Source organism: Lissotriton helveticus, chromosome 3_2 (genome assembly GCF_964261635.1).
Source record: "Lissotriton helveticus chromosome 3_2, aLisHel1.1, whole genome shotgun sequence".
NCBI classification, from domain to species: Eukaryota; Metazoa; Chordata; class Amphibia; order Caudata; family Salamandridae; genus Lissotriton; species Lissotriton helveticus.
Genome location: NC_136062.1, coordinates 27,834,201 through 27,855,571, shown reverse-complemented (window position 1 = coordinate 27,855,571; position 21,371 = coordinate 27,834,201). Strand labels below are relative to the sequence as shown.

At 48.7% G+C, this 21,371-nt stretch overlaps 1 protein-coding gene and 1 long non-coding RNA gene across 2 annotated transcripts in view; one reads left to right on the top strand and one right to left on the bottom strand.

Moving 5' to 3' along the window:
• The window catches only part of LOC144826435 (transient receptor potential cation channel subfamily M member 7-like), a 2,236,140-nt gene that overhangs the window by 752,566 nt on the left and 1,462,203 nt on the right, over positions 1-21,371 (top strand). Inside the window, exon 15 of the mRNA XM_078684762.1 lies at positions 17,895-18,032. Within this exon, the coding sequence (XP_078540888.1) occupies positions 17,895-18,032 (138 nt within the window). The remainder of the gene's footprint in view (positions 1-17,894; positions 18,033-21,371) is intronic.
• The window catches only part of LOC144826437 (uncharacterized), an 871,719-nt gene that overhangs the window by 238,333 nt on the left and 612,015 nt on the right, over positions 1-21,371 (bottom strand). The gene's annotated exons all lie outside the window — the stretch shown is intronic.

Genomic DNA, 21,371 nt, shown 5'->3' with positions numbered 1-21,371 from the left:
GATCCAGGATATGTCTTTCAAAGATTCGTCCATGATAATCTAAAGTCCTATGGACACAGCTCCTATACTTATACTAAGGATGGGGGCTGGACTACCTGGCTAGGTCCCTCCTCTGGGTGGACCTGGGCAGGGGGTGGTTACACCCCCTTCCCTTTGTCCTGTTTCGTGCCAGAGCTGGGGCTGAGTGCCCCAGCAACTGGTTTGAACCGGGCTATGCATGGAGCACCTTGTGTGCCCCAGGCAGTGTCTGGAAAAGCATGTGCTGATGCAGCCCTCCCTGCCCCAGTACACTAAACCCTGTCTGGGCAGGTGCTGGCACCTCCCTGGACAGGAAACCTATTGTCCAGGCCTCCCCTGCCGGAGTTTCGTCCAGCAGCAGGAGGTCAGACTCGTGTCTGTGGCAGCAGCATCCATTTTGTGATGCTGAGGCTGTTTAACTTTAACCGGGTAAAGCAGTAACAACATGTCTTCTCCCTCTAGAAGGGTGGAATGCTAACCCCGCCGCCAGAGCTGGCGGGGAGGTGGGAGGTAGTATTCCAAAGTGTTTGACACCATACACAACATGTTTTGATAAAGCCAATCAAAAGTTAGCAATAACAGCGAGGATTATAATGCACTTAAGAATATATAGTATGGCTATATCATAGAACAGCTGTAAGGAGATGGTTCCGAAAGCTACAGAGGGGCTCAGCTCATGCTAGGGCACCCTCTCACATCCAAGCACTCTGCCTCCAGGATTGTCGAGGCCTACCATAGGAGTGGCTTATAGGTGTATATGTGTCTATATGTATATTTAGATATAGGGATACTATATCTAAGTAAGGGGTGATTACACCACCTTACCCAGGCTGTTTGAACAGACCTGTGGTGTCAGTTTGGAAGGCAAACCAGGGGTGGCATAATACATGCTGCAGCCCCTGGTAGGCCTAAGGTGCACCTATGCCCTGGGTACCTATGGTACACTATACAGGGGCTCACAAGGGTGACCCTGGAACCAATCTGGTATGTACCTAAAGTACATGGTATCAATTTAGAGAGAGAACAGCTGGGCTGTGGGTCCACAGCTACACTAAAGTCGAAAAACCAGAGAATCGCAGCAAAAAGTGGGGGTGACCAAAGAAAGCAGACCCTACTCTCCCACAAACTTCACGTCAACAGATGTGTTTTGCAGTTAGTCGAAGGGGCTACTCCCTCCCCTTCGAGACTACTCCTTCATCCATGCCACCTCAATTCCATCGCATGTTGGAGCATCACTTGGCCCTTCTCCAACAGGAAGTTTCGCCTGGCCAAGGGAGCCATCGAATGAGTTCCTGCCGCAGAAGTAGGTTGTGGTTGTTATTCCCACTACTTTCTGGTGCCCAGAAAAGGACAAGGGCCTGCGTCCTATCTTGGATCTATGGAACGTCCACCTCTTCCTCCAGAAGAAGTAGTTCAATGTTGTTGACATTGGCTCAGGTCCTGTTTGCCCTCGACCATGGAGACTGGATGGTAGCGTTGGTCTTGCAGGACGCTTATTTTCACACCGTGCTCCCCTTTGGCCTTACCAGCACCCCTCAGGCATTCAAGAAGGTGATGGTGGTGGTCGCAGCTTATCTACGCAGATCAGGGGTTCCAGTCTTCCCCTATCTCGACGACTGGCTGTTGAAGGTGGAATCTCCCCAAGCCGTTGTCTCCCCCTCCAGACTACAGCCGATCTCCTGCATTTGCTGGTGTTCACCATCAATGTGCCGAAGTCACACCTAACTCCATCGCAGATGCTCCTTTTCATCAGAGCAGTTTTGGACTCAGCGCAGTTTCGGGCCTATCCTCCCGATCAGCGAATCTGGGATATATTCAGGCAATGATTTCGAACTTTCAGTCTCTATCCTGGGTTTCGGTCAGACTGACCCTGAGGGTACTGGGCCTCATGACCTCCTGCATACTGCTGAATTACGATGCTAGGTGGCCTATACAGGCTCTGCAGTGGGACCTGAAGTTCCAGTGGGTACAGCATCAGGGGAATCTTTCCGATTGCGTCCATTTCTCGGAGGGCACAGCACACCAACTGCAGATGTGGCTAACGAACCACGGTTGGGTCAGCGGCAGATCCCTCTCCCTTTCCCAATCAGAGTTCACAGTGGTGACAGATGCTTCACTTCTGGGGTAGGGCGGCCACATGGGAGAGGGGGGAGATCAGAGGCCTCTGGTCCCAGGCGTAGTCCGGGCTCCACATCAACCTCTGGAGCTTCAGGCTATCAGGCTTGCATTGAAGGCATTCCTTCCTTCTGTCAAAGGGAGAGTAGTGCAGGTGTTCAAGGACAACACTACTGTGCCATGTGGTACTGCAACAAACAGGGCGGGTGGGGTCGTGGAAGAAGTGCCATTGCTCTTCGACTTCCCATCGCGCGACGCTGCTGAGGGTGCGGGTGGTGCTTCCCCTTTGGATCTGGCGGAACCTACGCAGTCGCCGCCACCTACACGCCCTTTCCGGGTCCGTCGACGACTCCGGCCCAGCTGCAGGAATTTTTCGGCCATGGCTCACCTCTTTGGGCCATCGTGCCTGTGCGCCTTTGGGCCTGACTGGGGGTCCTAGCTTTTTACTGCCGGTGGCTCTGGCATCGCTGTCGGCTCCGGCCCCGGTGCCGTAGGACCCCCATGGATCCAGGCCTGAATCCGGTCAACGCCGGTTGATCTTGTGACACCTCCACTGACGTCGACCCCAACGGCACCACCTCCGACGTTGCTCGGCCCACCGGACGACGTTGCCCCCGGTTTCAGCCCCGATGTGGATACGGCGCCAGACGGGCGTCGCCCTGGTGCATATTCAGATGCCGATGGGGGATTTCTTTCCCTATGTCCAGCCTCCTTATTTTCTGCCTTTGCATCAGCCTTCAGAGGAAGGGGAGAACTGGGAGGGGTCTGAGGACACACTCACAGCACAATGTGAGTTTGACCCGAACTGGGCAGAGGAGTTGGGGGATGCCAGTGGTCTTGATACCTCTCCTGACCTTGGCATGCTGTCTCCTCGTAATGTGGCTATGGAGGCGGGTGCAAGTTACGCAGTGGTGTTGCGTAGGGCGGCAGAGGCCCTTCACCTCGAGCTCCCTACAGTGGCCGCCTGGAATAACCTCCTGACAGAAGTGCTTCAGCCGCTAGGTACCTCTTCTGAGCGACTTTTGCCTTTTAACAATGCACTTTCAGACGTTCTTCTGGGCACCTGGTCCAGGCCCAACACATGGGCTCCTGTGGATAGGAACGTGGCCCGGTGCCATCACCCGGCCCCGGGCAACCCCATTTTTCTTTCCCAACACCCCACCCCTGAGAGCTTGGTTGTCCAAGTCTCTGTGTCCCCAAGCGCATTCCCTACTGCACCACCCGACCGGGAATCCAAGTAACTGGAGCAATTTGGTCAGAAGGTTTTTTCTTTTGCCAGTTCAAGGCTGCGGTCTGAGCACCGCATGCCTCTTGGGTCGTTATGCCCACTCTGTGTGGGAAACTGTGGCTCGCTTGCTGCCTCAATGTCCGGAGGAGGCCCGGACAGTGCTCTCTCAAGCTATTGCTGAAGGGAGAGATGCAGCCAAGTTCACTATTCACTGGGCATGGCGATTTCCACAACGGTGGCGCTCCGTTGCTACGCCTGGCTGAGGATAACTGGTTTTCCTGGGCATATGTGGGCTCTGCAGTGGGACCTGAAGTTCCAGTGGGCGCAGCATCAGGGTAACCTGTCCGATTACGTACAGCTCTCAGAGGGCGCTGCACAACAATTACAGTGGTGGCTCACGAACTGGCATTGGGTCAATGGCAGATCCCTCTCCCTTCCCCAACTGGAGCACCCAGTGGTGACGGATGCGTCCCTCCTGGGATGTGGCGGCCACATGGGAGATGCAGAGATCAGACGCCTCTTGTCTTCGGCGAAGTCCAGGCTCCATATCAACCTGTTGGAGCTTCGGGCGATCCGACTTGCACTGAAGGCATTCCTTCCCTCTGTCAAGGGAAGAGTAGTGCAGGTGTTTACAGACAACACCACCACCATGTCGTACTGCAACAAACAGGGCGGGGTGGAGTCATAGACCATATGTCAAGAGGGCCTGCTCCTCTGGACTTGGCTGGAACATCAAGACATGTCCCTGGTGGTTCAACATCTGGCAGGTTCTCTGAACGCAAGGGCGGACGAACTCAGCAGCAGGTGCATGATGGATCATGAATGGCGTCTTCACTCTGAGGTGGTGCAAGGTCTCTTTCAGCGGTGGGGAGAGCATTGGTCACCGAAGAGAACACGCAATGTCAGCAGTTTTGCGCGTTGGAATTTCCAAGGCGGCACTCGCTAGGTTACGATTTTCAGCGCGAGTTGAGTTGCGGTCTGTTGCACGCTTTTCCGCCTATAACACTTCTGCCCAGAGTGCTGAAGAAAATCAGGCGCGACCGGGCCAAAGTCATTCTTGTCGCCAGAAGAGTTTGGTATCCCGAGCTACTCAGTATGACCATCAATCCCCCGATCCGACTGCCTCTTCGGGAGGATCTTCTGTCGCAGCATCAGGGGACAGTCCTCCACCCGAACCTGTCCAGTCTCCACCTCCTTGCGTGGAGATTGAGCGGCGGCAATTGATACCTTTCGACTTGCCTCCTGAAGTCTGTGATGTTATTCTGGCATCCAGCAGTCCCTCCACTAAGTTGGTATACGCCTGCAGGTGCAACACGTTTGTGGCATGGTGCACAACAAAGGCTGTGGATCGCCTTTCTTCCCCTCTTTGAGTCCTTCTGTTCCTTCTTTCTTTGGAATGGCAAAGTAGATAGAACCTACTTGTAGTGAGCACTGTTCCTACTGGAAAAATGTAATTTTTCCACAATATTGAAGAAACTACTGGTCAGATTATTAAAAAAGTAAACCATATGAAGTTTCACGTTCTATTATTTCTCAATGATAGAACTTATTTCCAACATGTATACATTAGTACATTATGTTCATGTATCATATTGTGCACATATTCTATATATAGATCAACATTTAATACATGAAGTTCTAGGTTGGTGGATAGTAAAATACTCTATTTACATATTACTAAACAGTTGGGAAACACTTAGTCTCTATTGTACATATTTCTGTATAAGTTGATTTTCTGAAGACACGATGCCCAATGCATTTCGGGACCGGAAGGTACCCTTCTTCAGGGTCGAAATCCTAAAATATACAAAAAGCTAATCAGTGCGATCTAAGAAAATTAAATTTTTAGACATGATGTCCTCGATTTACAAAATAGACACATTGCAAGGGGGGAAAAGAACAATCAAGCTAAATAAATTTGTACAAGGTAAAGATACACACTTCTTGTTATATTCTTCCTATAGATTACATCGTGTATAAGCCTGGATGAAACCTTGATAAATATTAGACATGCCCTTCCAAACTGGCGTAAAATAATGCAACTTGAGCTAAATTATACCCAAGAAAAATTCACAGAGAGATACACATAAGTAGTTAAACTGCTAAAAAGGATAGGAATGCATCTGCAGACTTCTTCTTTCTAACATATTATGTGAAGGAACCAATACAAACAAACAAATATGGTAATGGGTATCATTACATACTGGTAAATGGATCTGTTGAATATCAAATGACTGAATGGAGTCCCACCTGACTCAAAGTGGAGGAAAATATCTGAAATTTACACCATTCAAAGATGTGAACCAATTGGCATACAACGTCATTGTGGATAACAGTGGTAAGATAAAACATACTATTCACAACTAGTGTTTACAGATTACCAGCACAACTACGAAAATTTCACAGCGCACATACCTTAGAATAATATGTACGCTGTACCTTGAGTAGAATGCTAGTGTTATACTTAAAGAAGAACTGCAACGAAATAAGCTTCGTGGTTTGTCCTGAAAACGGCGTCACTAGATAGGTTGGATAGAAGACACCAACTGTTAGCAATTTCCTAATAATAATGAATGACACAGGAGAAAACTGGGTAGTTATCAAGACATATACCTCACGAGTGAGTTGCTGCTTTTAAATGAGTTTTTTGGCTGCAGGGGTCATATGTACGTTGTTACTTCATTCTCGGGGTCATGCAGCTCCGCCAGTAAAAAAAAATTTAAGTATACGCAGCTGTAGAGACAGGAAATTCTGAAATAAGGGTCTGTGTTTGTACTGATTCATAAAAGCACAAACGTACAAATAATTATACTAAAAAGGGCACATACCTTGGACGCTATCAAATGGTCACAAAAAGTGTAATCGTGGTTGCAGCGTGATAGGAGTTGAAGAGCACTCGTAAGAAGAAACTACGGGATGATGATGAAGAATGAATCACTAAAAAAACATGAGGATGTCCTGTCAATATTTACACGCTTGTAGCAAAAACATGTTAGGAAGTCGGTGAAATCGAATTGATTTACCTCCGTAATTCGGTGTGGATACGTGGTCGTAACGTAATGGAAATGTGAGTTCTCCCGTGTAGAGAGACTACTGAGTAGTGACGAAGGGCGAGGCACTAAAAAGAGGAACAAAATGTCTATCAGTATTATTGTGCTCCTATTCTGGAATAATAGTTATAAGGGAAAGCACTTGGAACTAACTAATTTACCTCCGTGGATCGGTGGTTCTCTACTCCATTGGCGGGTATTCCTACTTCGAACTCTCATGTATCCGCGGAAGGATACTTCACCGCTTAATAAAGCGTTCGTAATAGTCTGGGAATGTTCGGGTAATGATGGGAAATGAAGTCCAGAACCTAAAAACTACCTGTCAAGAAAACTTTATTGTTCCCGTCGGAAAACTTTACAAATAAGTTTTCCTGTGACTCTACCGTTAAAGTGATCGGAATGTTCGACATTACAGAGAGACCCTCTGATGCATCGGATATTAATGTATCACACTCACGAAGAATTGAGGTCCGAAAAATGACGTACATGTACTTAAGGCAACGGGGTGCCAACAATTATGTTACTCTACTCGGCCTAATATAATGTCGGCCTAATATTACATAACAAAGACATGTGAGACTAACATCGCTGACAAAAACAGTATCGGTTGAAACACATGGTAACATATATTCCCTTAAAATCTGTTACTGCAATAATGTGATAACCCATAAACTATGCCAATCACATCTACGATAAACATGTATTGAGACATTAGACTGAATGTTGCTATCTTGTGGAAAGGTGATACCACTTACATATTGAATAGTGAACAATGCTACAAAATATTCACCATACATATACACTTTTACAGAAATTTTTTGACATCAATGAAAATATACATATGCTACAAGTTAACATATAGATAAACAGTAATTTGGCCCAGCAGGGTTCTGCTCTGGGCATTATCAAGGACTACCTTTCTGCTTTTTCAGCCTTTCTTAGGCTTCCTGATCAGCCCTCTCTTTTCAAGTCCCCTGTTGTAAATAGATTCCTCAAAGGCATTACTCACCTTTTCCCTCCTATTCCCTTTGTAATGCCAAAGTGGGACTTGAAACTGGTTTTCAGATATTTAATGTGCGCTCCCTTTGGGCCTCTTCGCAACTGTCCTCTTCGTCTGTTAAATTTGAAGACTGCTTTCCTGGTTGCCATCACCTCTGCTAGAAGAGTGAATGAGCTCCAGGCTCTTTCTTGCAAACCTCCTTTTCTGTTTGTCCATCCGGACAAGGTTGTGCTCAAAACAAGTCCATCCTTAATGCCAAAGGATGTCACTGACTTTCACATCGGGCAGACCATCCTTTTGCCCACCTTCTTTCCGCCTTCGCATCCTTCCATACAGGAAGAGACTCCACCTTCTGGACCCAAAACGTGCTCTCTCATTTTACCTGAATCGCACACACAGTTCTCATTGGATGACCAGCTATTTGTTGGTTATGTAGGCACCAAGAAAGGTCGGGCCATACACAAGCGGACTATCTCCCGATAAGTTGTCTTGTGTAAGCCTCTTATTCTCTGGCGAAAAAGGAGCCTCCGGTGGGTCTGCCACTACGGCGCTGGAACATGGTGTCCTCTTACAGGATATCTGTCAGGCAGCTATGTGGACCTTGTTGCACACTTTTACTAAGCACTATTGCCTGGAGAGCAAAGTCTTCTTTTGCCGTTCTGTTCTCCGGGACTTCCTGGTGTGATCTTGGTTCGCAGACCCACCACAGGAGTTTGTATTGCTGGGGTATCTATTCTAAGGTAATGAATCTATCACTAACGTGTTTCTTTCAGATGAACAATTTACTTACCTTCGGTAACGATATGTCTGTAAGAAACAGTAGTTGGTGATAGATTCCTTACCGCCCCGCCCATCCTCCCTGTTCTGCGAACTGATTTCTAGGGTTAAGGTCATCCCTTTCAGGGCCCTAATTTGAATGCAACAGTGGTCAGTATCTTGCATGGCTCTGTGTTCCTGGTGCGGAAAGTCATGTACAGAACTGACGTCCGCGCGCGAGGGCGGTGTCTAAGTAGCTGCAGCGACGTCATCTCGGCGACCACGACGCCAACGACAGACTCTGAGCCGCACGACACCACCTTCCCGATGCGCAGGGGTACTGCAGACAAAAACTTTCCGGATCCAGTCTGATGCCTGGGGGTAATTCTATGGTAAGGAATCTATTACTAACTAATGTTTCTTACAGAAATATGGTTACCGAAGGTAAGTAACTTGTTCGTCCTTGGGAGACCACCGCCTGCCTACCTGCAGAGCTCCTGGATTCCCTCACCGGGTGATTAGAGCGGTATATAAATATTCATAACATTACAAGTACTGGAACCCCCTAGGATCAATTGGTATATTCCCCCTGAGCAACCCTTTAGGGGTCCAGGATAAAAGCAAGACTTAGGCAGAAACTGCCTCACCTTGAACAACAGTAGTTGTACTCTCATCCATAACCTCTGCAATGTACCAAATGGCAGGTAGTGCTCACAAATATCTTCTCAGCAGCCCCTTGCTATCCAAGTCTTCAAGGAATTTATAAAGTTATCCCTGTTTCCATCCTCCTTACTTCAGTGTATGGCTCTTCACCCTCCTTTACAGGAATGCCTGCAGTACACTTGAATTGTCTGGGAAAGCTTCCTTCATATTGCATCTCATGCCATGTTAAACCAGGGGCATTGAAACTGTATCCCAATGGCTTTAGACTCATGCTAGCGCACTGTGTCATGCTACTAGAAATGAGCTACACCCACTGCACACATCCACACAGACTTCATATACACACAGAATATCAGTGCACGGTTCTGGGAATTCACAGAACAGTGGATCTTTATATGAAGAGGGCCAACAGGCCACACACTCACTGATCCAGGTAAAAAGACTTGGTCATACTATCAGTCACAAACCACAGAATGCTGCCACCACCATGTTGTGTTATTCTCAGGCCAGGGATGGTAGTACTCTGTCTACTATGAAGGTATGCTGTTTGTGCCCCTCCAGGTTGCATGACCAAACCTATACCACACATATTCTAGGATAGATCTAGGCCTGTGCGGAAAAGCTAGATTAGCATAATTCCATTGTTGGCATGGGAATGTTCTATGCATGGTGTAAATTCGTTCACCTGTCCAACGTGCCCGACTGAGCATCTAGCATCATGTTTTTCAGATTTTTGTCAACAGCTTAATTTAGCATGTTTGCGAATACCCAGTCCTGCCCTTAATGTACGACTGGTGCTGGGCCTGTATTGAACTTGGAGGGACTTACAGCAGGAGTAATGTTACTCCTTGTTCGTAGTGTGATGCTGGTCTCATATTGTGTTTAATAATTATTAGAGTGTGACAAGGCATTTTTACCTGTGCCATGTGAATGGAAGCCTACTGATTCATTCCAATCACGTTCCTCTACTGGCAGTGTACCCTGAATCCTAGTGCAGAGATCTGCCTGGATGTGTGCATGTATGCTAGTGGAGTTTTGTATATATTGCATGAGTGCCTGAGTGAACTGGAGTGAAATTTTGGAAGCCTGTTGCCTGTTCATGTGCACAAGATAGCAATGAGATTTCTTTTTCTGACAGTAGAATTGTGTTGCTGCCATTCCTTGAACTAGTGGGACAGGACTGGGACAGCTAAGCAGGGAAAGAGGGCCACTGTCAGAAACTGCAGCTCTGCCTGTTGTTTCAATGGATGCCATGCAGCCGCCCTAACCGGGGATGAAGGTCACAAGCTGTGCATTTGGTCCTGCTCACTACTAGTGAACATACCTGCTCACATGCCCGTCACGGCTCTACAGTGGAACGACAGGGAAAAGTTAGAGATCCTCTCCCTGAATGAGACCCTGAAACTGACTGGCCAATGGCTAGCCAATAACCAACTCAAACTTAATGCAAAGAAAACTGAATTTCTCCTAATCTCCCCGTCAAAAGCCAATCCTGAGATTCAGATGTTGATCAAGGCCAACACAGCCCTGAACTGCCCACCATCCATTGTGGACTCTGCCAAATCCTTGGGCATAATCCTCGACTGTAACCTGAACATGCGAGACCACATTAACTGGATGGCTAAAGCAGCCAGATTCCACCTGAGCTACCTTTTGAAGCTGAAACCTTTCATCGATGCTCCTGACTTAAAAATGGCAGTTCAAGCATTAGTCATCTCTAGACAAGAATATGGTTTTACGACCCTTACAGGTTTACCCAAGATCTCCTTAGCACCTCTAAAAGCCTGCCTCAACGCGGCCACCAGACTACTCGCAGGCACCAGGAAATTTGACCACATCTCCTCACACATGAAAGCGCTGAACTGGCTCCCTCTAGAGGCCAGAATTCAGCTGAAACTGGCATGCATTACACACAAGGCTCTATACACAAACTCCCCTGCTTACCTAGCACAGAAACAAGTGGTATCCGGAGGAAGCAGGAACTCCTGGTCTGCTAGAACCTCCTACTCCAACCTGCCTTCGTTCCGAAAAAAAGAACGTACAATAGGGCGTTCACCGGAGCAGCACCAAGAATTTGGAACGCTCTCCCACCTGCCATCAGAAGAATCCCTTCTCTAGCACGTTTCAGAAAGGAGGCCAAAACCTTCCTCATGGGTAAATTCCTCGTCTAAGGCCTACCCTCAACCACCACACTGTGCCTGACGAATCTAAGACTATCGCCTTTTCCCATATCACCAATTCTCCACGCTGAGAATATATGTGACCTTTGTTGTTACTGACTCTTAACGGTGATTGTAACCGTACACTGATATCCCCTTCCTTCCTATTTTCTCAGCACCCCGGCCCCTCGCCATCCTATTGTTGATTTTGTATATTTCTGCACTTTAAACCTTTTGTTTGCTCAACACCAATTCTCCACGGCGAGAATATATGGGACCTTTGTTACTGACCCTATCGGTGATTGTAACCATACACCTGTATCCCCTTCTTCCCTATGTTCTCAGCACCCCGGCCCGCACCATCCTATTGTTGATTTTGTATATTTCTGCACTTTAAACCTTTTGTTTGTTAAACACTGTATACCGTGTAAAGCGCTCTGATACCCTCACGGGTCAAGTTCACACTCTATAAAACACAAAAATAAAAAATAAATAACTAAAAAATCTGAGCTATCTAGCCCCAAGAAGTGACTCTTTAGTATGAGAGGGGAGGAAGTGCTGCTCCTGATCTGGGGTGTACGCCACCAGGCCCATAGTGTGGAAGGAGGAGGGAGGGTAAAGCTCCTTGCAAAGTCAGCACCTTGAACCACATGGGACTTTCACCCGAACATTGAGTTCTTGTGGTGTGTAATATTTTGCCTTTATGTAGAATATAGTACTTGTCTTTTTTTATTTAGAAGGACTGCACTGGCCAATGATATTATTGAGCTGCCGGTTGGGGTTTTAGTGCCAAGTCTATATACCCTAACACAAATCTCCATGAGAAGCCTGTGACTGTTTCCCATTGCCACCACTGCGAGTCAAGTACTGAATGAGTTGTATATGGGCGAGTTTGCAGGGCCGTAGGACGATGGACCGTACTATGGACAGTAGAGTTAACCAGATCCAGCAGCTCTGGATCTGGTTAAGGACACCCCCCGCGCCGCACGGCCACCAGCTGCTGCGTGTGCTTCCCGCCTGCCTGCCTCGCTGCCCCGGCCGCCGCCGTTTGACCACGCCCCCTGCCACCGAGCGGCGGGGTCTCCCACGGCGTAGCGCTGTGCTCGCCTGACCTGCAGCTGTTCTTTTGCTGTGTCCCCCTCTGCTTGTAGAGCTATTTTGCTCATTTGTATTGCTTTGTGAATTTGTATAATTGTTTTTGTCGCCTGTTTCTCGCTCCCCCCCCGGTCTCCTCCCTACCCGCTCCCCGCCACCGCCGCTAACCACGCCCCCTTTTTCTTTCTGTACCCTCCCCGCTCCCGCCTCCCAGCTGCTCCGCCCTCCCTCGCACTTCGCCATATATGGCGACCATGCGAACGCGCAGCGGTCACGCGCAGCGGGCGCGCCGATTGTGCGCCAAAGGCGCGCCAAAGGTAAGCCCGTCTGTGCCTGTCCGCGACCGGACCGCGCCCAGCGCCAGGACCCCTGGCCCCCACCGACGGAAGACGACCCGACTGTCCTACAACGCTACCGAACTCATCGCACTCAACACCGGCGGTATCCCTGGATGCTACCAAGCCACTCCGAAGCACACCCACGGACCCTTCAGCTGCCACGCCTGCAAGTTCACCTGCATCCGGACCTGCCTCGCACCAGCACCCGCCAAGCCGAGCACCAGCAGCAACCACCTCAAGTGCATCCTGCTCAACACCCGCTCCGTTCACAGACACGCCATCGAACTCTGGAACCTCCTCGACACCACAGCTCCTGACGTTGCCTTCCTCACGGAAACCTGGATGAACGACTCCTCAGCACCCGACATCGCCATCGCCATCCCAGAGGGATACAAGATCACCCGCAGAGACCGCGTCAAACAGACGGGAGGAGGCATCGCCATCATCCACAGGGACACCATCCACATCACGACCAACACCGACGACACCCTGACAACCGCCGAACACCTGCACTTCCAGATCCACACCGACCCGAACACCACCCTCAGAGGCACCCTGATCTACCGACCCCCGGGACCACGCACACAATTCAGCGAGGACATCGCCGACTTCATCAGCCCACACGCCCTCCTCTCCGCTGACTACATCCTCCTGGGGGACCTCAACTTCCACCTGGAGAACAACAACGACCGCAACACCATCACCCTGCTCGACAACCTAGACAACCTCGGACTCAAGCAGCTGGTGTTCACCCCCACCCACCTCGCCGGACACACACTCGACGCCGTCTTCTCATCCAGCAAAGACATCGCCTTCAGCCACGCCACGGGACTCCACTGGACGGACCACAGCTGCGTCCACTTCACCTTCAGAAAAACGACGATCCACCACCATCAGCAACAGGTTGCTCGAAGAAGCTGGAACAAGATCACAGCCGACCAGCTCGCCGCCTCCCTAAGCCAGCACCCTCCCGCCAGCTCAGCGAACCCCAGCCAGGCCGCCGACAACCTCACGAAGTGGATCAGCAGCTGCGCGGACGAACTCGCCCCACTGAGGACCCCGCCCAGCAGACCCAGCAACAAGAAGGCCCCATGGTTCACCGACAAACTCAAGAGTTCCAAGAAGAATTGCCGAGCCCTCGAGAAAGCCTGGAGAAGGGAACCAACACCGGACAACATGACCACCCTCAAGCTTGCCACCCGGAAACACCACCAACTGATCCGCGCCACCAAGAAAACTGCCTTCAAGGACCGGCTGGACAACAACGCACACAACTGCAAGGAACTCTTCAACATCGTGAAAGAGCTCTCCAACCCCAACGCCGGAAACAACGACATCACCCCTTCGCAAGACCTCTGCAACTCCCTCGCCTCCTACTTCCACAACAAGATCGCGGACATTCACAACAGCTTCGGCGCTCAACCGACGCACGCCACGACCGAACCACCGCCTACCACCACCATCCGCGCCTGGACTCCGATCAGCACCGAAGACACCGTCCGCATGATGAACTCCATCCACTCCGGATCTCCAACCGACCCCTGCACTCACCACGTCTTCAACAAGGCCGACGCTGTCATCGCACCCCACCTGCGGGACATCATCAACACCTCCTTCGACACCGCCACCTTCCCAGAGAGCTGGAAGCACGCCGAACTCAGCGCCCTGCTAAAGAAACCTACAGCGGACCCCACCGAACTCAAGAATTACCGCCCCATCTCGCTCCTCCCGTTCCCAGCCAAAGTCATCGAGAAGACCGCCAACAAACAGCTGGCCGCCTTCCTCGAGACGAATGGATCCCTCGACCCCTCACAGTCTGGCTTCCGAGCCAACCACAGCACCGAGACCGCCCTCATCACTGCCACCGATGACATCCGAGCCCTGATGGACAACGGAGAAACAGCGGCCCTCATCCTCCTAGACCTCTCCGCTGCATTCGACACTGTCTGCCACCGCACCCTAGTGCAGCGCCTCAGCAACGTCTGAATCCAGGAGAAGGCTCTGGAATGGATCATCTCCTTCCTCGACGGAAGAACACAGAGAGTCCGCCTATCACCGTACAAGTCAGAGGCCACCAAAGTCATCTGCGGCGTCCCTCAAGGATCCTCGCTGAGCCCCACCCTCTTCAACGTCTACATGAGCCCCCTCGCGGCCATCGCACGCCAACACAACCTCAACATCATCTCCTACGCTGACGACACCCAGCTGATCCTCTCCCTGACCAACGACCCCGCCGCCGCCGGAGCCAACCTTCACGAAGGGATGAAAGACGTAGCCGAGTGGATGACGACCAGCCGCCTGAAACTGAACTCAGACAAGACGGAAGTCCTCATCCTGGGTTCCTCACCCTCCGCCTGGGACGACTCCTGGTGGCCCCCCGCCCTGGGCACCGCACCCAAACCGACAGACCACGCACGCAACCTGGGATTCATCTTGGACTCCTCCCTCACCATGACCAGACAAGTCAACGCCGTCTCCTCGTCATGCTTCAACATCCTGCGCATGCTACGGAAGATCTTCCGGTGGATCCCCACCGAGACCAGGAAGACGGTCACCCAGGCCCTCGTCACCAGCCGACTGGACTACGGCAACGCCCTCTACGCCGGAACCACCGCGAAGCTCCAGAAGACTCCAGCGGATCCAGAACGCCTCAGCCAGACTCATCCTCGACATCCCACGACACAGTCACATCTCCGGACACCTGAAAGACCTGCATTGGCTCCCCGTCAACAAGAGAATCACCTTCCGTCTCCTCACCCACGCACACAAAGCCCTACACGATCAAGGCCCGAGCTACCTCAACAACAGCATCAACTTCTACGCTCCCAAACGCCACCTCCGATCAGCCAGTCACGCCCTCGCCGCCGTCCCCCGCATCCGAAGAACGACAACAGGAGGAAGGTCCTTCTCCTACCTGGCCGCCAAGACCTGGAACTCCCTCCCGACCGACCTGCGCATGACCCAAGACCACCTCTCCTTCAGGAAGAAGCTCAAGACCTGGCTTTTCGAGCAGTAGCAGCACCCCCCCCCCCCCTCCCCAAGCGCCTTGAGACCCTCCGGGTAAGTAGCGCGCTCTATAAATGTCTGTGATTGATTGATTGATTGATTGGCCCAGTAACCCCCTTCCTGCCCCAGGGTCCCCCGAACAAAGTTTGACAGCCACGGATCCCAGGTATCTTCAGGCACTAGGGCATAGGAACACACCTGTATACTATGCTGGGGCATTCCTGTTGAAACAATGAACCAATTAAAATCATTGGCAAGGTATTGGAGGCTTTGTTCAGTCTATCATGATGTCATAGCTAGGGCCGACTCTAGGGTGGTGTGACCAGTGCAGCCTCACCTGCCACTGAATATGGGAGGACGCTGTGTTTAGAAATAACTTATAGGTTTAAAAGCAACTGATGCAGAGTTCCTTGTGTCAGTTTTTAGGCAACAATAAAAATATCAAGATAACTGGTTTTAGACCTGACATTCTTCACGTGGGTCCATTCATAGTACGGTCCATCGTCCTACGGCCAATATCAAGATAACTGGTTTTAGACCTGACATTCTTGACGTGGGTCCACCAGACTTTTTGCCATCAGACCTCCTGTTTTACTGATTTCGTTTTTCCTGGATGTAGGATTCTGGGCACTTTACCATTGCTAACCAGTGCTAAAGTGCATTTGCTCTCTGCTTATAGAATGGTAACACTGGCTTATCCCCAATTGGCATATTTAATTTACTTATAAGTCCATAGTAAAGTTAACTACCTGTGCTCAGGGCCTGTCATTAAATGCTACTAGTGGGCCTGTAGCACTGCCACCCACTTAAGTAGGCCTTCAAACATGTCTCCGGCCTACCATTGCAGCACCCGTATGTGCAGTTTTTAACTGCTACATCGACCTGGCAAGTTAACTCTCTTGCCAGGCCCAAACATTCCATTTTAATACTTATGTCACCCCTACGGTAGGCCCTTGGCAGCCCAAGGGCAGGATGCAGTGTATTTAAAAACAAGGACATGTACTTTTTTTAGTTTTACATGTCTTGCTAGTGAAAAACTCATAAACTCGTTCTTTGGGATTACCTTATTGCATGTTTAGAAGTGTAATTTCCAATTGTAAAGAGAGAGGGCCCCTAAGTATGATTTCTCGGGAATCACAATTGAAAATTACAACTTAAGGTAAAGTTGGATTTTAAATTGTAATTCTAAAAATACCACTTTTAGAGGGTTGGCATTTCCTTACTTTAACAATCTTGTGCCTGCTGCTGCCTGTCTCAGAATACATGTCTGGGGTAGGTGACCGTTGGCTAGTCTCTTTCTTATGCATCTGTATTTGACCTAGTCTAGCATGACCAGATAGCCCCCTGATGGTGCTTAATGTTTTTAAGCAGTGTATATCAGTTAATTCTTTAAAAATTCATAACTACGGTTCAGTTTACTGGAGTTTTGTTGTTTTGGTTTTGTTTTGTTCAATAAATTAAGCTCAATTTCTCTTATCAGGTGTGGAATCTTTTTAGTTGGTGTTTTCACTGTTTGACACAAATACTTTAGACATTGCATTTTAAGTTAAGTATGTGCCAAGCTCCCAGGAGGAGAGCACAGGTTAGTTTAGGGTGTGTTTCTGACCTACCCTTACTAGGATTGTGGTTCCTGCTTGGACAGGGTGCATACCTCTGCCAATCAGAAACCCAATTTTTAATATCTGGTGTATAATGTTTCTGCTGACAAAGCACAGTGACCTATGAACTGTCAAAGAGCTGCATGCAATCTGCATGACCTAGGTTAGAAGGTTATGTTTTTGCTCAGTCTTTCATTATCCTAATGTTTCTAAAAATTGTTAGTTTATTAGAAATATATTTTTATTAGTAAATTCAACCCCGACCACTTTAGCATGTTTGTTTTATATCCAGAGTTTGTGCTTCTCCAGAACCTGCACTCTTAAAATAGACTGCCAGTTAGTATGGTTGACATGTGATTCCTACATATTGTAATCCTCATTGTCTTATGTAACATTTCCTGTAGCCTGATTTACACATTTATGATTCATTGTCTCTGTAAAATTTGTGAGTGATGTGAAGTCCTCTGACACTCTAGACTGGTAGTGCTATAAAACAAATGAAATGCATGCGAGAGAGGGACTACATATATATGAGGGGCATTATTGGAGGGCGTTTGTGAGGGGGAATCACTGGAGCAGGATGTCATGGGTGCCAAACAAACAGTCGCACCGGGTGCCACGAGTGCAGCAGCCTGCCCTGGTCCTAGCTGGTTCATGCATGAATGGTCTTATAGCGTATTGCAGACTGAGAGCAAGCTGAGCTCCTAGTTCACCTCCTACAACCAACTACCTATTTCTAAATCAGTCTAGACATCATAGTTGTTTAGCTTTGAATGGACAGCTTAATTTGAAATTTGGGAGGATGGAATAGTAAATGCTGTTTTTTTGCTATATAATTAAAATTGTAATTGTATGGTATAATTTTCAGCGATCTGGGCGAAATACGTCGACTGCAAATACTCCTCAGCTGAGGAAAAGCCATGAGTCTTTTGGAAACAGAGCTGATAAAAAGGAAAAGATGAGGCATAATCATTTCATCAAAACTGCACAGCCTTACAAGCCAAAGGTACCAGACATACATATTTGTTCCATTTTATGTATTGTTCTTTAAGTGCTTATGTGTATTCATCTAGCATTAGGTAATTTATCCTGGTGGGAAATGTGTTTACTTGGGGTATTCCTTTTAGACGAGATTAAGATGGTGTTCTTTTGTTCAGATATAAGACATCAAGATAGTTTGGGGTAGCACTCAAACAAAGCAGACTAGAAACTTCTCACAGGTGTGTGCTATCTGTGTTCAAGTTCAAGTTCAAAAGACCTTTATTCGAATTTCTTAAAATTCATAAAAGTACCGATCATAACAGCAAACCATTTTGATATATGTACATACAAATAATAAAAATTTAAAAAAACAGTGTTATACAGAAAAATATTTCACAATATCATGATATTGGATTTCATACAGTGACAATACAATACATTTCATATCATTATATAATATTTTCATTGTAACACAATTAAGACTGATTAATATCTTCAGGGATTTTCCATCGTTTTGCGTGCTCGTATGGCCGATCTTAAAAAAGTGCTGGTGCGAAAAGTTAATTCATCGGTATCCAGAGCAACCAACATACTATATGATTCTTTAAGTGTCAGTGGTCTAAGTTTTTTAAAATAGGGAGTTAAACCATTTGATAAATTTAAGATAAAATTTGCAAAAAAATAAAAAGTGCAAATCATCCTGTGTACTCACACCATCACAGGGACATGGAGTGAAATCATCACTGTGACGATACCCCAAAGGAAAAGACAACAGAAATTTTACAGTACCTGCCCTTAGGCGAAACAATAATGATCGCTCCCAGCTAGTCATGGGGAGGGAGAGATAGGGCGGCAAAGTTTGGCTACACAGTTCATTTCCTATATATTTCGTGACGCTTGATTTCTGTGATTCACTAATTAGCCGTTCATTGTTGTAAAGTGCATAAAGTGCATTTTTGACCTCAACTTTATCCTTTGGTTCAATTGTCGTAGGATCGGTAAACAAAGTACCTCTGTCAACTTCATTAAGCGATTTAAAAACTTCAGAGAGCCATGGAATCTTCATTCCATGGTCACAGTTTAAACAGTCCTTTATAATATTTTGTGTAAGAGCAGCAGCATCATTCCTCCAGATTCTAATCCAGAAAAGTGCTGGTCTTGCTCTAATAAAATCACTTATATAATGAAGGTTTAATTCACTATGACAGATAAAATTGGGTGAGGAGATCGGTGCGCCCAACACTTTTCTGCAAAAGCGATTTTCCTCCCTTTGAATACAAAGGCTGCTTCCCTATCCCCATACCTCCGCTCCATACGTGGCAACAGGTGAGCACTGTAATTTAAAAATCTTTAAAATAGCCTTAGTGGCACCAATTTTCTTTGGGCGGGGGAGGCTCAAAACGGAATTGTTGGCTTTCGAGAACTTGCTCGTGGCGTGGGCCAAATGCCCACTCCACGAGCCGTTCGCAGCGAAAACCAACCCTAAATAGGGGAATTTAGGGACAGATTCTAATTTATCTGTACCCAACTGTATAGTATTGAGTTTCCTTTTGCCTGGGCCACAGGACATGATAAAAGATTTTTTTAAATTTACCCTCAGATCCAGACCCTCCATAAAATTGACAAAACTATGTACAAGCAGACGAAGAGCGTTAGGAGTGCGGGCCATAAGCACCGCATCGTCTGCATATAAAAGCACTGGGAGTGGTTTCCCTAAAATTGCTGGGACATCTGTAGTGACTTTTTTCAGACAGTTGGATAAACCATTAATGTAAATGATGAACAACAGGGGTGCTAAAACGCACCCCTGTCTCACCCCCCTCCCTATATCAATGGCTCCTGAGATCTCTCCACCCATCCCAATACGTACCCGTGCTTTCAGGTCAGTATGGAGATAGGCTAGAAAACTTACAAGAGTATCATCAAGGCCATTGATTGAGAGAATGGACCAGAGTTTCGATCTATTCACAAGATCGAAAGCGGATGAAAGATCCATAAACGCGAGATAGGTGGGGGAGGAGCAGGCAGCACTATATTTATCAATTATCAGTTTTAAATTTAAGCATTGCTTATCTGTTCCTACCCCACTCCGAAAACCCATCTGACAAGTGTTGGACTTTGGCCCTTAGGGCAGGTTCACCCCTAGACTTTTTGCTTGAAATGGTGACCTGGAGATGGTGATTTTTGGATACTGCGCACTTTCACTGTGTCCCAGTGGAAAGTGCGTGCGCACTCTGAGTGCATGTGCTGAGCTAGGCCTGCCCGCCCATAGGAATGCATGGGGAATGTATGTGTCCCTGGTAGTTCCTGATGCGTGGGGTGTACAGGCTTGAGTCTGGTATGTGTGAACTCGTGAGAGTGAATGCTGCGAGATGGTGTATGCAGCATGTATGTGTCTAGTAGCGAAGCGCCATTTCTAGACATGGCTGTACGTGTGCTGTGAGGGTGCTGGCGTGTGATTGGCTGGAGCTGGCTGGCTGGCATGCCAGGCTCCAGGAAGTCTGGATGGGTCTGCCCGGTGGTGAGTGGGAGATCTGCATGAGTAATGTGTGGGAGGAGTGTACCTGTGTCCTGGATGGGCTGGGTTTTCCCCACACAATGCTGGCTCCGCCCCCCTGTGGTGTGTCTAATGACCCAAGCCCTGCCAGTGAATAGAGAGGGTGGTTGAGGTAAACAGAGTACTCAAGAACCAGCTGCGACTGGTTCCGCCCCCACTCTGCACCCTTGAACAAAGGAATGCACTGTATAAAAATGGGGCTGTGTCCCCACAGAAGTTGTTCTCTTCCAGGATCCTGAGGGGGCTGTTGCTGCTGCTGGGCCAGAGGACCGCCACTTGGGGTGTCTCCCTGCCTGGAGACCCAGTGTGCTGGCTCTGGGCCCAGCCTTGTCCCCCCTGCCTGCCCAAGGACTGCTGGGACTCTGCCCTGCTTGCTGAGGGCACCTGGGACCTTTATTTTACCTATAGCGCCTGGGAGCGCTCTATGTTGGTCCTCTAGCGCTTGGGAGCGCTTGATTTTGTTCTAGCGCTTGAGAGCGCTGTACTTGGCATTTAGCGCAGGGAGCGCTGTAAATTGCCTTTTAGCGCTGAGGAGCGCTTTGCCTGCCTAGCGAGTGCCCACCTCGCTTATTTTGGTTAATTTGCCCCCTGGCAGGTGCCCACCCTGCCAGGGACCTTGCCGCTATATTTTAAGTTTACCTCGAGGGAGCCCACTCCTCGGTAAACTCATCCCCCGCCTACGAGTGTTTGGAACGGGCCGCCGCGCTGCCCGCGACGACCCGGAAGTGCAGGGCCCGTCGGCCAATCACAGCGCGGCCCCGGGGGAAGCGACCGGAAGTCCCGCCCCGCAGCCGCGACCTGGGAGTC